Source organism: Ipomoea nil, unplaced genomic scaffold (genome assembly GCF_001879475.1).
Source record: "Ipomoea nil cultivar Tokyo-kokei standard unplaced genomic scaffold, Asagao_1.1 scaffold2690, whole genome shotgun sequence".
NCBI lineage: Eukaryota > Viridiplantae > Streptophyta > Magnoliopsida > Solanales > Convolvulaceae > Ipomoea > Ipomoea nil.
In genome coordinates this window covers 1968884-1985369 of record NW_017619118.1, presented here as the reverse complement: position 1 = coordinate 1985369, position 16486 = coordinate 1968884, and the positions used below count along the sequence as shown (strand labels likewise).

The window sequence follows — 16486 nt, the reverse complement described above, 5'->3', positions numbered from 1 at the left end:
ATTATATTCCGCCAACAAAAACTGGGATTATTTCCTACCTGCGCATCAAAGAAAGTATCCCTGGGAAAATATCGGCTTTTGTAAACACAAGCTACTAAGGAATCAGGCTTAGTGAGCATTCGCCATGACTGTTTCCCCAACATAGCTAGATTAAATGCACGTAGGTCCTTAAAACCCAATCCACCATACTTCTTAGGAACACATAGCTTGTCCCAAGCCTTCCAGTGAACTCGGTTGTCCGTCCCAGAACCCCACCAATATCTATTCATCGTTCTTTCTATAGCCGTGCATACTGATATAGGTAGCAAAAAAACACTCATTGAGAAGGTAGGCATAGATTGTGCCACACTTTTCAACAGTATTTCTTTCCCTGCCTGAGACAATAGCCTTTTATTCCACGACCCAATTCTTTGGCGTATTTTATCCTCAATATATGCAAAAGCTGCCTTTTTATTCCTACCCACAAACGAAGGTAGACCCAAATACTTGCCAAAGTTTGGTGCCTGCTCCACCCCCAAAACTTGGGCCACACTTTCCCTATCCACATTACTCGTATTCCTGCTATAACAAATACTCGACTTGTGGTAGTTAACCACCTGTCCCGATAGATCCTCATATACAGTCAGGCATTTCTTTATCTCATTAGCCTCTTCCACATTAGCCTTAAAGAATAAAAGGCTATCGTCCGCAAAAAACAAATGAGAAATCTGAGGGGCACCTCTTGCTACCCTACATCCATGAATTAATCCCGCTCTGTTAGCCTGTTGTAGTAACAACGAGAGTCCCCAGATAATAAACAAATATGGGGATAGCGGGTCTCCCTGTCTCAAACCACGCGTGGGTATTATTGGGTCACTCCTTGAGCCATTTATCAGAATACTATATAGGAGACTGTGGTCACACATTTCATAATCAAATCAACCCATCTATCATGGAAACCCAATGCCATCATCATATTACGGAGAAAAGGCCACTCCATTCGATCATACGCCTTAGCCATATCCAGCTTAAGTGCACCCCAGCCCCTCAATCCACACTGTTTTCGATTCAGAAAGTGCCCTACTTCTGTAGCTAATAGAATATTATCTGTTATCAATCTATCTGGGATAAAAGCACTCTGTGTCTCAGATATTATTCCTTCCATCAAAGGCTTCATTCTATTAGCCATCATTTTAGCTATTATTCTGTAAATGACATTGCTAAGTGCTATAGGGCGCAAATCAGTTACTAACTCTGGATTACTCTTTTTAGGGATCAACACAATATCTGTCTCATTCAAGCCAGACGGGAGGTCACCTGATTCAAGACAGTTTAGCACAAAACTCGCAACATCCCCTCCTACCACATCCCAGAAATGCTGATAAAAACCCGGATTCATTCCATCCGGTCCCGGTGCTTTATCCGGATACATTGAAAACAATGCATCCTTTACTTCCTCCAGATTAAATGGCCGTAATAGTGAGTCATTCTGCGCCTGTGATACCCTGGGTTCTATCCCCCCAAAAAAATCATCTCCAGTTCCCGGACCCCCAGAGCTGAAAATATTCTTAAAATAGTCCAGAATGATATCTCTCATGGGATCCCCCTCCAACCAATCCCCATTGTCATTCATTAATCTAAGTAAAGTATTCTTTTTCTTTCGGTGAGAGGCATACCTGTGAAAGAATTTGGTATTGGCGTCAGCTTCCTTGAGCCAGTGCTGCTTGGCTCTCTGCCTCCAGTATGCATCCTCCTGGGCCTCAGTGCGACTCAGAAGTTGCTCTATTCGCTGAAACTCGACAAGAGAGGCCGAGTCAGTGCATCCTCTCAAACGTTGTTGATCCCGTTTCAGCTGCACAATCTGTTTCCCATACTTATGGAACCGATCCCCACCCCATCGTGTTAACCGGTTTCCACAGTATTGAACACAACCCTGTAAACCCTGCCCTCTCCCTTCCTGCCACGCCTGCTCCACCACACCCCTACATCCCTCATCATATAACCATGCCATCTCAAACCTAAAACCCCTTCTTCTAACCCCATCCCTCCCTACCTCCTCCTGAACTGTGAAAAAAATGGCTGAATGATCTGATTTCCTGGTTCTCAAATTCATAACCTTTACATGGGGAATTATATTGCGCCACTCGTTCGTTACTAGGACCTTATCAAGTCTCTCCTCAATCCAGTTTGCAGTCCCTTTCCCCTTCTCCCAGGTATATGGGTATCCAATCATTGGCAACTGGGCCAATCCACAATCCTCAATCGTCTCCCCAAAACCTCGAAGAAGGCTATTCGGATGTGGATTTCCCCCTCTCTTCTCATACTGGTATAGCAAATCATTAAAATCCCCCACCACCACCCACGGGAGATTCGATTTTGCCGCCAACATTCTCAACAAATCCCATGATTCAGCACGCCTATTACGGTCCGAATAACCATAGTAACACGTCATTCTCCAGGCCGGATTACCTGTCATAGTTACCTCAATATCAACGTAGTTTCTTGAGTAACTAAGGAGTCTCGCCGTATTATTCTTCTTCCACAATAACGCTAATCCACCACTCAAACCATCATTGTCAACATAAAATAAGCCTTCGAAACCGATCGTAACACGAAGACGCTCAGCATGATCTCGCGCTACCTTAGTTTCTATTAGAAATACAAAGTCGGGTTGCTTTTTGGACACCATGTCCACCACCTCTCGAACTGTCCGTGGATTACCCAAGCCACGGCAGTTCCAACTCAGCGTACTCATTAGCGTCGCCAAACAGTGATGATCACCGGAAAAAACGTAGGAAACCGTCGGAAACCTAGCAAACCCTAGGGGAGGAGAAAACTCTAGCAAACCCTAGAGAGAAATTGAATTGTTATAACATGTAATACTTTTTAGTTAAAATATAATATAATTTATTAATTTATAAATAAATTACATTTTAACTAAACGTATAATACATCTCATTTGAGACAATTCGACACAAGACTTACTCCAATTTGTAATGCCGACCGGTGCTAATTAGACAAAGTAATGAAGTTTTTCTTATGAAAATACCAATTTTGTTTCGTTTTCATTTTTTTTTTCTTTTTTTAATAGCTCCGGACCTTAGTTCTCAAAAGTTGAATCTTCAAGAAAGTCATCTGCAAACAGTTCAGTCGTAAAGGTCATTCAAGATTCTTTTTATGAGGGCTAGTGCTTGATTAGTAGGAAAAACAAAACAAAACAAAACAAAACCAAAAAAAAAAAAAAAAAAAAAAAACAAAACAAAACAAAAAACACAAATAATTAAATAAAATAAGAATAAAATAAAAATAGAAGAAAAATAAAAGAAAAAAAATATTTGTCATGACTTTAAACTTTGTTGGAATTTTTTTTTAAACTAATGCATTTTATTCTCTAAATATAAAATAATTGTATATTACAATTTAATATATTTGAAAAGTGTGTCTGGGTGTGTGTCTATAGACATCTATATATATATATATATATATATATATATATATATATATAGACACGCGTAGACACACTTTTTAAATATATTAATTGTAATATACAATTATTTTATAATTAAAGAATAAATGTATTAAAGTTTTGATTTATTTAAAGTTGTTTTATTTTTAATTTTTTCTGCATATCAAGTAAATTACTAGTTTTTTTTTTTTTTCAAAATGTGAGGGTAAATGTAAATTATTACGGAGTATCTTGTAAATGGGAGTGTTTGGCAAACAATTATTGTCGATAATCAACAAAAGGGTCTGAAAAAATAGATTTTTCACAGTGAGATTGTACGTAATTCAATATCTACCGTGGTGCCAAATAACAAATGCTCAAATACCTAATACCCCTAACCCTTCTTTGTCAAGGGTCGATCTTGACCTCAAATTCTTTACCAACTCAACCATGTCTAAGGGTTGTCATTATATTTTTATTAAGGTCAAAATATTAATTATTATATATAATACTGAGTAAAGGGGCGCCAAAGTAGATATACTTTAACGGAGTCCAGTCATGAACATTTTTAGGGTAGGAATAAAACATTCACTTTGTTAGTATAATTATCATTTATAGACATTCTTTTCATCGAAGGAAAGACTTTTTTCCTATTTTAATGTCAAAACAAAAATGAAGAAAAAAATATCTTTAAAATCTATGGAGAGAAAAAGTTCATAAAGCTTAGGAGATAGAAACAAATTTGTAGAATTTAAACAATGCCCCTCTATAATATGTCAATTATTAATGTCACCCCTGAATTATGAGTGGTGTAAATGTTGCCCCTCAATTATTAAAATGGTGCACTTATAGTCCCTCCCGTAACGGACTTGTGGTTCCCCGGAGTTGGTTGGAATGTTGTCTGAAACCCTAGTGACCTGTAATAGTAGGTCACTAACTGATTTTTGAATTTCATTACACCAAAATACAATGTTGATGGGATTAATTGCTACTTCAAAACGTTTAAGGGCCTAATTGACTTCTTATGTAAAGTTCGAAGGCATATTTAACTCTTTTCTCTTGATAAAATATCACAAGATACAACAAATAAGTCCAATATATATTATTTTTAAAAGAACAAAGTTTGTATTTCAAATTAATAACATTCATAAGCACACCATTATTTAATTAAATGAAAAATGCATTATAAATCTAATATACGAAACTCAATTAAAATATAGGACCTCAAGAATGATAAATCACTCTCTCATTCGTTTTAAAATTTTTGTTATACTATTTAAAACATTTTAAAATATACAACAAATATATTATTTAACTCATAATTTTATAATCGCCTATTTGTGTCCTCTTGCTCCTGCAATAATATAATTTAAAGAAGAGAAAATAGTCATTATATTGCCAACATACGATTATGAAGAAAAAATAGAATAGTGAAGACCACATGCATAGTATTGATATAAGTAGGCCGTGCTAGGTCAATTAATTAGATCCAGGTCCACATGGACCCAGGCCCGGATTTTGGGCTGTGCAAACTGGGCTACCGCACAGGACCTCAAATTTTAGAGGGGCCCCAAATTTTAGAAGCTCAATATTTTATGTTTACCTAGTTAGTTTCGAAATAAAAATTAAAATTTTTTAATTAAACTTAAAAGGCTTTATAAAGAAATGGTAGGAACATGTATTTATTGTATTTTAACTTTGAGGTCTAAGGTTCAAAACTTGTGCACACTATTATTATTCCATAATATGTCCATTTTTACCTGTGCGTTGAGATTTGTCTTAAAATTATAACAACGAATATTATATAGTGCAATTGATGAAATGGGTTGTATGGATTATGTTTTTTTATGTTATCAGACAAATTATAACAACGAATACTATATAGTGCAATTGATGAAATGGGTTGTATGGATTATGTTTTTTTATGTTATCCTTTGTCTGAATTCGAACAAATAATTGCCCAATTATCCGTGCGATGTGCGTGCGATGCACGGTTAATTTTTTTTGTTATATATTTAGATAATAAAATTACAGTATTAGTTAACAGGGCCACAAAAATCTAAAAACCTGTCCTGTTTGGGTAGCCTGAGAAAGAGATTTTTTTATGTTCAAATTGTCGTGGGTGGGAAAGGGGATGGCGTGGCCGTGGCCCGCAAAAATAGTTGTTTGGCCGGCACAAGTATTTGTGAAGAAAAACAGTGAGAGGAGGAGGAGAAGCATTGTGGTGAGAAGTTGAGAGAAGAAGACGAGGTGTGATTGAGAGTTGTTTGAAGTGAGAGTTTGAGAAGAAGAAGAAGTTTGAGAAGTTGTTGGAGCGAGAAGTAACGTACAGGTGTGATATATTGTTGGAGGCAGAGTTACGGTGAAGAACAGAACTTGAAGAAGTTGAGAGAAGTTGAGAAGCAGAGAGAGAGAGCAGATTGAAGAAGAAGAAGAAGAAGAAGAAGAAGAAGAAGACGTTGATATGTATATATAGAAGATGAAACTGATGGACGAACGCTATGTGTTTGAATTGTAAGAGCAGAATTGAGAGTGCATTACAGAGAGGGAAGAAGGAAGAGGAAAGCTATATATAGACAAGGATCGGAGCAATGTGACTGTTAGCTTCTCCCCATCTGCATGCTTGTCATCAATCTGTACGTGTAGCCTCCAATAGAAACAGAAAGAGGGAAAGGACAATTTTATCCTCCAACAATCGAGAGTTGTTTGAAGTGAGACTTTGAGAAGAAGAAGAAGAAGAAGAAGTTTGAGAAGTTGTTGGAGCGAGAAGTTTATTGGAAAAGAGTCTTTACTCAAAGAGACATGGGCGGGAAGCTTTCATCTCACTGGTTTGGTACATGAATGTATGAATCGATACAGAAGAAGAAGAAGAAACTACCACCTTATATACTAGTGGCAGTTATAACAGATAGAGAAAGGAAAATACAAAAAAGACCTTCAACTCTTCTTCCCTCAATAAAGTTGTTGGAGCGAGCTATCAACGTACAGGTGTGATATATATATACACAAAGCAGAGAGCAAAATTCAGGACCGGTTTTTAGATTTTTGTAGTCCTGTTCAGATAAATAAATAAGGCCCTACCAAAATTAAAAAATCTATAAAACTAATACCGTAATTTTATTATCTAAATATATAACAAAAAAAATTATTCGTGCATCGCACGCACATCGCACGGATAATTGGGCAATTATTTGCTCGAATTCAAACAAAGGATAACATAATACAACCCATTTCATCAATTGCACTATATAATATTCGTTGTTATAATTTTAAGACAAATCTTTTTTCGTGCAACGCACAGGTAAAAATCGACATTATGGAATAATAATAGTGTGCACAAGTTTTGAACCTTAGACCTCAAAGTTAAAATATAATGAATACATGTTCCTATCATTTATTTATAAAGTCTTTTAAGTTTAATTAAAAACTTTTAATTTTTATTTCTAAACTAACTAGGTAAAAATAAAACATTGAGCTTCTAAAATTTGGAACCCCTCTAAAATTTGGAGCCCTGTGCGGTAGCCCAGCTTGCACAGCCAATATCCGGGCCTGAACAACTATACCAACCAAGTCACTTTATCAATTGCCAACTGATTTTAGATTGGATGCTCAGAGAATCATTAAGAGTTGTTTCATAGCTGTAAAGTTATGCTTATAAATGCAATATCAATTTTAGTCCCTCCAACATCGATTTGATCCCTGGAAACAATTATTTTTAGTCGATTTAGTCCCTTCGGCCGTCGACGGAAGACGGCCTGAAGGACTAAATTGACTAAAAATAATTGTTTCGGGGACCAAATCGATGAATAAGCAATTGATGGACTACATAAACAATTCGCTAATAATTGATGGATCAAATCATTCTTTAATTCTAATATTAAACATTTATCATATTTAACGACTCACGTGATAGTTAATAATATTTAAATATGAGTAGTTAATATAGCAATAGCAAGGTGAAATGATAGGTGTAACTGCGAAACAAAGTGTGTAATACATTGTGGTGATGATAATTCAGAAAAAGTTCACTATGTAAACAATTAATAACATAGGGGCCAATTTAATATTTTTTACATATTTTTTTTTAAAAAACTAATATATCGAATGATGTACTCTAATGACTATGTAGCTTTAAACCATAGAGAATGCTATCTATTCAATGAACCATATCATTAAAAAGATGGTGATCATGGCTAGCCTAGCCATGGCCTTTAATTTCTTCCTTTTTTGATTAAAGTCTAAAGAGAAAGGTTGGCGCTAGTCCTTGCTTGGCCATGGCTAGATCTAGTCATGGCCATTAGACATATAAATAGGAAATTCTTCTTTATCTCTTACAATTTTTTCTTTTTTAAATTCTGTTTATGACATGTCTTATATATAATTATTAAGTGTCATAAATTGATTGATTCAACTAACTTTTAATTTAAAAAAATAAAAATACAGTAATTAATCAAATAATGCCATATCAAAAAGGAAAATTTTGAAAATTTTTTTTGGGGGTGAGTAGCAATAATCATATAAGTAACACAAGATGTTGACACCTTTGTTATCAGGGGCGGACCTAACATGGGGGCAGCTGCCCTCCTCACCCCACCCCCATCCCATATATAACCCTTGTATGTATATATGTATATATAGTACAAGTTTTAGTATAAGTATAATAAAATAGATAAAAATTAATAAAGGATGACTAGATCAAGTGGTAATGTGGGCATGTAATCTTTGTAAGAAGCCTGGGTTCAACTGTTGAGTCTGTGCGACTTTACTCAGGTGTCAAATTTCATGGCGTATTTTTATTATAACTTTTAAATACTTCGTATTAATTAATTGTGAGATTTACATGCATATATATCACTTTCTTTAATTTATATTAATAATGAGATGTGCTTATAATGTATTTTTTATTCGAATTATTTTATCAAATTAATTATGTGTCATATTTTTTATGAATATTTTTTTAAAAAGTTTTGATGCGTTTTATTTTTCGTCCACATTCAACAATATTTATGGCTATACTTTTAAGTGTTTGAATTTTTTATCAAACTATGTCTTTTGTTTTAACGCGTTTCGCCCCCACTGAAAAAATTTTCTGGGTCCGCCACTGTTTGTTACCATTCCAAATAAGTGCTCCCAAGATTCAAAGATCGAATATTGGTAGTGGGGCATTGATTCTTTAAGCTGAAAAATATTTAAAAAGTATAAAATAGCTCAAAAATTATTGTGTGGACTATGGTCCTTACAGCTGTAGTACGGACCATACTATCAAATAATGTACATTCAATACACAAATAATGTATTTTAGTATATTAAAAATGTACATTATATTATGAAAAAGTACATTTTATTGATACCCATTTGGCTAAGGCTATTATTAGGCAATTTATATCATGTACCAGGGACGCATTGCATTGTGCGTCCTGATTCAAAATGACGTCGTTTCAATTTAAAAATAAAATTTCACTGCCCTGTGTAACTTGTGTTGGCGGTTAATTTTATTTTAAAAAAAATCTCATGTTCAAAAATGTACATAAGTTTATATTAAAATACACATAATTAGATACATGAATGTACATAATTATATAACAAAATACACATTTTTTTTTTTATAATTTTCTGATTCGGATGTACATATTTGTATAAAAACATGTACATAATTGTATAAAAAATACACATAATTGTATAAACAATTACACATAATTGTATAAACAAATACACGTAATCACGTCAATTCTCTACCACGCCTCCCAAAACAACGTCATTTTGGGAGGCGCAGAATGCACAATGCTATGTGCGTCGTGGTGCAGGATATAACGATTGCTATTATTATTATTATTATTATTATTATTATTATTATTATTATTATTATTATTATTATTATTGTATATTGGAGTCCAGATCAGATCCAAAAGGAGTAATTTATTCATACAAGAGCATATTACTCATGCTACCTAACAAGGCCCAAGTTAAGGATGCCCCAAGCATTTTGCGGCCAAGACTTTTGTTGGGCCTTCATGACCAACACTCTGGCCCAAGAAACCCAACCCTCCCAAGACATCCTCTTATCCCATGGGCTCCCCCACTCCAATATGAGAGTCAGCCCATTTTCAGCCTCCTTCTTCCCCTCCTCAAATCTCCCCTGGCCCAAATAAATCTGGCCCAATACTACATGGGCCTCACCCACAAATGGGTTCTTCTCAATGCTCTTCTTCAGCCTCTCCTCCGCCCAATCCATTCCCTTCTTCGCCCCTTCACAAACTGCCTCCCAGTATAGATCCCGTCCCGATATCTGATCCCCGGCGTCTACAATTCTGGTGCAGAAATCGAACACCGGTGGAATCACAAGCTCGATTTCTTCGTCTCTCTCCGATTCAAACGATATTCCGGTTTCTCTTCTCCTTTGTTCCGAGTAAATCTCTTCTTCTCGGGCTATCAATTGGTAGATTCCGCCCATTCGTGACACTGAATTCACCCACAGGCCGGGTTTTCCGTCGCCGGGCCATAAACCTGACTGCACGTCGTTGCCGGAGAATTCGAGCCGGCCGTTGGAGTTCTCGAACAACCCGTCCTGAAACCCGAACAGCTGGTCGCTGAAATCCGCCATGGTCATTAGGAGGAAAATCGCGACGATTCTCCTCGATATGGCGATGCTTTCGCCCGTCTTGATGTGCTTCACTGTGATCCCGCTCGCCGGTAACACCGACTGGAGTTTCTTCCTCCACGTCTCGTCCTCGTTAAACACCCCCTTTTCCTTGGCGTTCTTCAGGGAGGCGTGGGAGAGCGCGAGGTGTTGTGTGATTTCCGAATCGGTGTACTTGAACAGGAGGTCGTCGTGGATGAGGGGCTGGCGGGGAACGACGCAGAAGAGATGAATCAGGTGCTCGGCGGCGTCTCCGACGTGGGCGCGTACGGTGTCGCGGCCGGTGGAGGGGTCGAAGATGGCGAGGTTGACGTAGGAGTTAGAGTAGGCGGAGTGGAAGAGGCCGCAGAGGCAGACGGAATCCGGGGCCTTCCATAGCTTGAGTATCCGGTAAATGTCCACCAGGTGTTCGAGGAAACTCCCGTGCTTATGCCAGCACTCCCCGGCGCCAACGGAGCGCAGGACGGCGACAAGAGAGGGTAGCTTCTCGTCAACGTTCTCGAGCTCCCCTCGGAGGAAAGGGCGGGCAGCGCCGAGAACTGCGGCGAAGTAATCATTCTTATCGGATGAGGTAGAGAGTGAGGACGGCATTTTGGGATAAGACGGAATGGTGAAGAGAAAGTGAATTGCAGAAAGTAGGGGACTCATGAGAATAGTTAAATATCGAACGCTGCTTTAAAAAAAAAAAAAAAAAAGCTAAATATTTCATTGGTGGGAATGACGTATTCACTTTTGTTGTTATCCGTTTCACCATTTGTGGATATGGATGCGTTTTTTTTTTTTTAAAATCAAAGACTACTGCATTAACTTAAATCCGCAAGAAGAGAATTACAAATGATAGAGGGAGGATTCAAAAATCACTCTGAGCAATCAGACAAAGAAACAGACTGCCGCTAACAAATGAGCCGCCTGATTCGCAGATCGCTTAGTGAACACTAAACTACTTTGAGCAAACAAGCTCATTAAGTTTTTAATATCACCTAAAATAACATGAAAGTAAGAATTTCCTGAAGTAGAGTGATAATTCTGGACAACTTGTAAGGAATCAAACTCGATTACCACTTTGTTGAGAGTGACATATTTGAGCCATGTTAAGGATTCTCGTATCGCCATTGCTTCAGCCTCTTTGGCCATGTATGTACCTCTCCATTTAGCCCCTCTAGCAGCCACGAAACATCCTTGGTCATCACGTAAAACACAACCGAACCCCATACAGCTTTCTTCCTTGTTGATGGCGGCATCTACATTCAACTTCATGAAGCCTTGTTGTGGTTTTATCCACCGATCAACAGCTGCGATATTCCTCTGGTTCTGCTGCTTATCTGTCGTTGCTGCAAGCCAAGCTGCATAATAGGTCTTAGTTTTGAAGATCAAGCTGCTTGCCGATTCCAACCTCTGATTGTTCCAGACAATGTTATTCCTTAGGCTCCTTGCCGATTCCAACCTCTGATTGTTCCAGACAATGTTATTCCTTAGGCTCCATATGTTCCAGCACACCATAGATAGAGTACAAAGTGGATATGGATGCGTTAGAGCAAAAGGAATTAAACACGTCTTCTAGAATGCATTATGCAACTTCAATTATAGAATTTTTTTTTTTTTTATATGTTAAGTTAATACAAAGTATATACATATTTTTGACTACTATTGATATACTTTCTCAATCTACTATTGAAGCTTGAACCCCTGACCTCCTACTTAGGAGAGTCACTCCATGCTATGTAAGTGTTGAGGGTGTAGTGCATTATTTACAACTTATATGTAAGTGTTGAGGGTGTAGTGCATTATTTACAACTTTAATAAGAGCCAATATTGTTAAAAAAATGTCGGTACGATGAGATTGCGGAATGTGAATAACTGATTCAATTGAACTCAGACAAGCAATTAGAGTCCTATATACAAAGCTCCTATTCTATAGGCTAAAGCTTGATTAGACTAATTCTCTACCACATATACAAACCATATACTATAAATTAAATACAATTATTTATATTACTAACAACACATGCTCAACAAAATTGTACTTTGCGCTTTTCTAATTAAATTGTACTTTGCGCTTTTCTAATTGTACAATGCCAACTTAAAATCCTAATATAACCTCATTCTTCTTAATTTTAAAAACTTACACGGTTAAATTTAACGACTCTGTCAAATAAAGTTGCGCGGTGGCAAATCTGAAGTTTACGTGAAATTGAATGGCAATTACGAGAAGCACAACCGCCTAATTGATTCAGATCATAGCAGGAATTAACTAAATTTGCATAACTACTGCTGCCCTTGGCAAGACAAGCTGATGAATTGGATTAATCACAAAGTTAGCTTTATATAACTGGTTTATCTTATGCTCATTATCTTATAAATTTATAAACTTTCCATTCCAATTGTTTTTTTTTTTTCTTTCAGGTTAGATAGGTTAACATATCTGGTGATGATATTGAATCTCTCATTAATAGAGTAGAGATCTTGTTAGCAGAGAGTTGTGTGCAAATTTGCTTGTGCTTATTTCCTATGAAGGCTAGATTAAGTTGTTCACAGATTCCTTATGCTTGCTTGCTTCCTGTGAAACATATGGTACCTTCCTATTAAGGCTAGATTAATTTATTTTTATGCATTATTTTTCTGAGAGTTAATTTCTTATTTATTTTTAAGGTGTCTTCGTTCATTGTTTTTATGCGGAATCTCTGCGGCTTACCGTCGTGTGGAACTCCTTATATTTATTTGTTAGATTATTAAAAGTATTTCCATTAATTCATTGATTCTGCTTTTTAAGTTTTCAGCTTTAATTTTGATAACTTAGAAGGTTTTAGTGGAGCTATTAGAGAAATTTTCTTATGAATTTCAGCTTTCTGACCAGTTTTATTTATGGTGTTTCCCAACTTTAATTTATTAGTTTGTGTGTGGTTCCTATTTTTTTTGGCCCAATGTTCAAACTGTGTAGTATATACCTGTCTAGCTAAAGCAGTAGCAACCAAATTTGATGATTCTTATGAATGCTTCTGCAGGCAGTTTGAACATAAGTCCTTAACAGGATTGCTTGATTTGTGTAACGCTAATTTTTGTGCATTTTTTTTTAGTTCTGGATCATTTCCTAATAGTTTGAGAATATTTTGTTGGCCAAGTTACTATGTCCTTAATGTTGTTTACTCATGATTTCTTTTTGGAGATTATGGGTTCAGGTCATATTGTGATGAATTTCTTAAAGTTTTTTAATTATGATTAGGAAAAGATAGTCTTTTAAATGCATGAGAAAGTAATAATGCTTAGGCAATTATTATTATTATTATTATTATTATTATTATTATTATTATTATTATTATTATTATTATAAATTGTCTTATCTAAATTCAGAATAAGTTAATTCTGCACTTCATCAACCAAAATGCTTGTTATTAACCTCTAAACATTATTATGACCAGTGATTGTGATATATGTAATTAATGTTCACCTTTTTTTTTTTTTTTTTTTTTTCTCTTCTAGGTAACCAAGATCAAATCACCTTCAATTTTATCAAATCTATGATATCCGACAATAATTGACTCAACAATTCTTGAATCGGATTCTTCACAGCAACATTGGTAACTTATATAAGTATATAAGAAAGTGCATGGGGTTTAGTTTTTGTATGTATATGTTGCCTTTAAATAAAACACCAAAGGGTTTACTATGTGGACAATTTCATACATCGTATCTCAGAAATAGTAGTTTAGAAGGAGATACATATATTTTTTGAGTAAGATATTTGTGGCTATATTGAGTAGCTTACTATTTAATTCTTATTGAATATCCTTACAGTAACAATATATGACTATATGTGCCTAATTTGCGTGAAAATCACCATTCCAATGGGAAAAACAAAAAAAAAATGTGAAATCAAATAAAAAATTAACAGTTGAAATTTGGACAATATTAGTCTGTCTTTACTGTGTAAAATTACAGAACTGTTCCAGTATTTCTATAATTTAATCACCACATCTGCACTGCCCTACTATGCCTTGAACGAACGGTAAAATGTATACTATAACAGATTTTAACATTTTTATCTCTCTCATTATTATATGAATATGTTTAACAATTATGAAACACTAATTTAAAAATACACATTGGGCATGGGTCTAATCACGCAACGTGCGTCTTTAATTTGAACAGTAACGACGAATTGAGATTTTTTTTTTTTTTTTGAAAATAAGAGACTTGATTATCAAAGAATGATGATCTAAAGAGAAATTTGCAGCTGTGGACGGGTCAAATGGGATAATAAAGGGTTTTGGGGTTGAGGGCTAAAAGTGTATGTATTTAAAAATACAATTCTTTTGTATGTATTATTAGGGGAACAAAGCATCGTGCTACATTTGATGCATTAAAACTATGTCAATGACTACAATGACGCTGCAATAAAACTTGCAAATCTAGAAGCTGCAGAAATTTCTACAATTGCTATTATCCCTACATCAATTGATCCGGTATATAAAAATTAATTTTACACACTAATTCAATATTTTATACATAACATTAATTTTTTTACTCATGACAACTTGTAGATTCAACCTGTTTGGATAAAAGGGAAAATCAGTTTTAAGCATCAGAACAAAAACATATGGTACATTGCATGAAGGAGATTTGTACAATAGATATCAATGCACACCGTACGAACAATGTGGCACATGCTTTGCACTATTTTTCGAGCCGTGACTGTAGTACCAGAGTTTAAGTTGTTACATATCTTTTCACTGCTTTTGTTTTTGGTTTTTTTTTTTTTTTTTTTTTTTTTGTGACTTTTTTTGACTTTTTTGCTTTTTGTTTTTTGTTTTTGTTTTTGTTTTTTTGTTTTTTGTTTTTGTTTTTTTTTTTGTTTTGTTTTTGTTTTTGTTTTTTTTTTTGTTTTGTTTTTTATTTTTTATTTTATTTATTTATTTATTTATTTATTTATTTTTGTGGCTGTTGGGTTAGTATGTTGGCCATGGCCAAGTTTGCTGTATGTGCTCATGTTCAATTATGGCTTTCACCCAATAACATTGTTTAGAACTTAGATGGAGTTTTTAGGAATATCAGTCTATTTACGTTCTGGTCATTCGGTGTCCAGTTAATGATATTTGTGTGCTTATCTGTGTTTGTCATGTGTCACCAAACTAATCTCACATGTTTGTATGGCGTGTTATATATGTTTTCATCGTATTTGTTTCACGTGTCCAACACACAGTACATTTGTGCCACTGTGCACTTGTGATTTTTAAATCTCTTGTGACGTGATTACACTTATGCCTGATATAATTCCGTGCTTATTGATCATGTGTGCATATGTAGTCTTCACTCTGTGCACTTGGGATTTATAATTCATCTGTAGACTTGGTTTTCATATGACACATCCTATATATATAGATAATGAGTATTATGAAGTGGTTATTTAATTTTAGTATGAGACATAACATTCTTTCATTCATAATATTCCGTCAATAAATAAACCTTAAAAAGAGTAACTAGTTATGTCACTATTCACCTTTTCTGCTAACAAATGGGAGAGAGGCCTGGATTTAAATTATTTTTGAGATTCAATTGTAACTATTAAGGAAATAATGCATAAAATTTTCATAAATACAGCTCAAATTGCGTACTGGCGCATTTAATAACAACTTGTGTGCAGCTGCGGTCTTCATTGGGTGCACTCTAGACGAAGTTGTGTGTAGTAGTACATAGTTTCAAATCTCTTGTCCCCCTTCCTATCTATAGTTTCAATACTTCACTAAAAACTCTCCATGTCCACTCTTTCTCATTGTGCTGCATCTAACGTTGAAACCTATCACGGTTATATACCGTTCAAAAAAACTCAACGCCTTGCTCCACTGTCTCAAAACGTTGACCAAAGTAAGGCTTTACTATCTCGTCACATTCTAAGATAAATTCATCAATTATTCCAAGAGATATTACATCTTTGCACTCTGTAGTGTCATTCACCTATACGTCTGATGCAATGTAAAATGATAATGTGATTTATTCGTTCTGTCTGTTATCAAACTGCGGCACATGACAAATTAAAAGCATGCACACGAATTAATACAACATGGAATACGAGATGTAAATATATGTCTCACCAACAGTTAACTAGCCCACACTTTATTAATTACTGAAAACATATTCTTGCACGTCCATGGTGTAACGCGAAAAATTCAAATTTTATATATTCAAAATTCAAAGTATGTCGGTTACAAGTAGTATCAAGTATATATCAAACGGGAAGGGGTACAATCTCTGTATGGGAGAAGTCCTCTGATTCTCTACTAAAAGTATGCCTGTTGAAAGTGTGCCGAATCCGGAATATGTCGAATTGGAAGTGTGCCGAGTCCAGAGTATGCTGAACTTGAAGTAGTTCCTTATTGAAGTATGCCGAGTCCAGAGTATGCTGGCCGAACTGGAAGTATGCCGAGTTCGGG

The 16486-nt window shown here is 35.5% G+C and overlaps 2 protein-coding genes across 2 annotated transcripts; both read right to left on the bottom strand.

Annotated features, from left to right (window-relative positions):
- Positions 1-9293: 9293 nt before the first annotated feature.
- On the bottom strand, positions 9294-10689 carry LOC109155025. Its single transcript, XM_019302753.1, has one exon. The coding sequence runs from the start codon at positions 10650-10652 to the stop codon at positions 9369-9371; it is 1284 nt and encodes a 427-aa protein (XP_019158298.1). The 5' UTR covers positions 10653-10689; the 3' UTR covers positions 9294-9368.
- A 242-nt stretch (positions 10690-10931) lies between these two features.
- LOC109155085 lies at positions 10932-11561 on the bottom strand. Its single transcript, XM_019302812.1, has one exon. It carries the CDS (start codon positions 11559-11561, stop codon positions 10932-10934), a length of 630 nt encoding a protein of 209 aa, XP_019158357.1.
- Positions 11562-16486: the final 4925 nt, after the last annotated feature.

Bases quoted from the DNA above. Each gene is read 5' to 3' on its own strand.
- LOC109155025 (XM_019302753.1), bottom strand. From the start codon at position 10,652: ATGCCGTCCTCACTCTCTACCTCATCCGATAAGAATGATTACTTCGCC.
- LOC109155085 (XM_019302812.1), bottom strand. From the start codon at position 11,561: ATGGTGTGCTGGAACATATGGAGCCTAAGGAATAACATTGTCTGGAAC.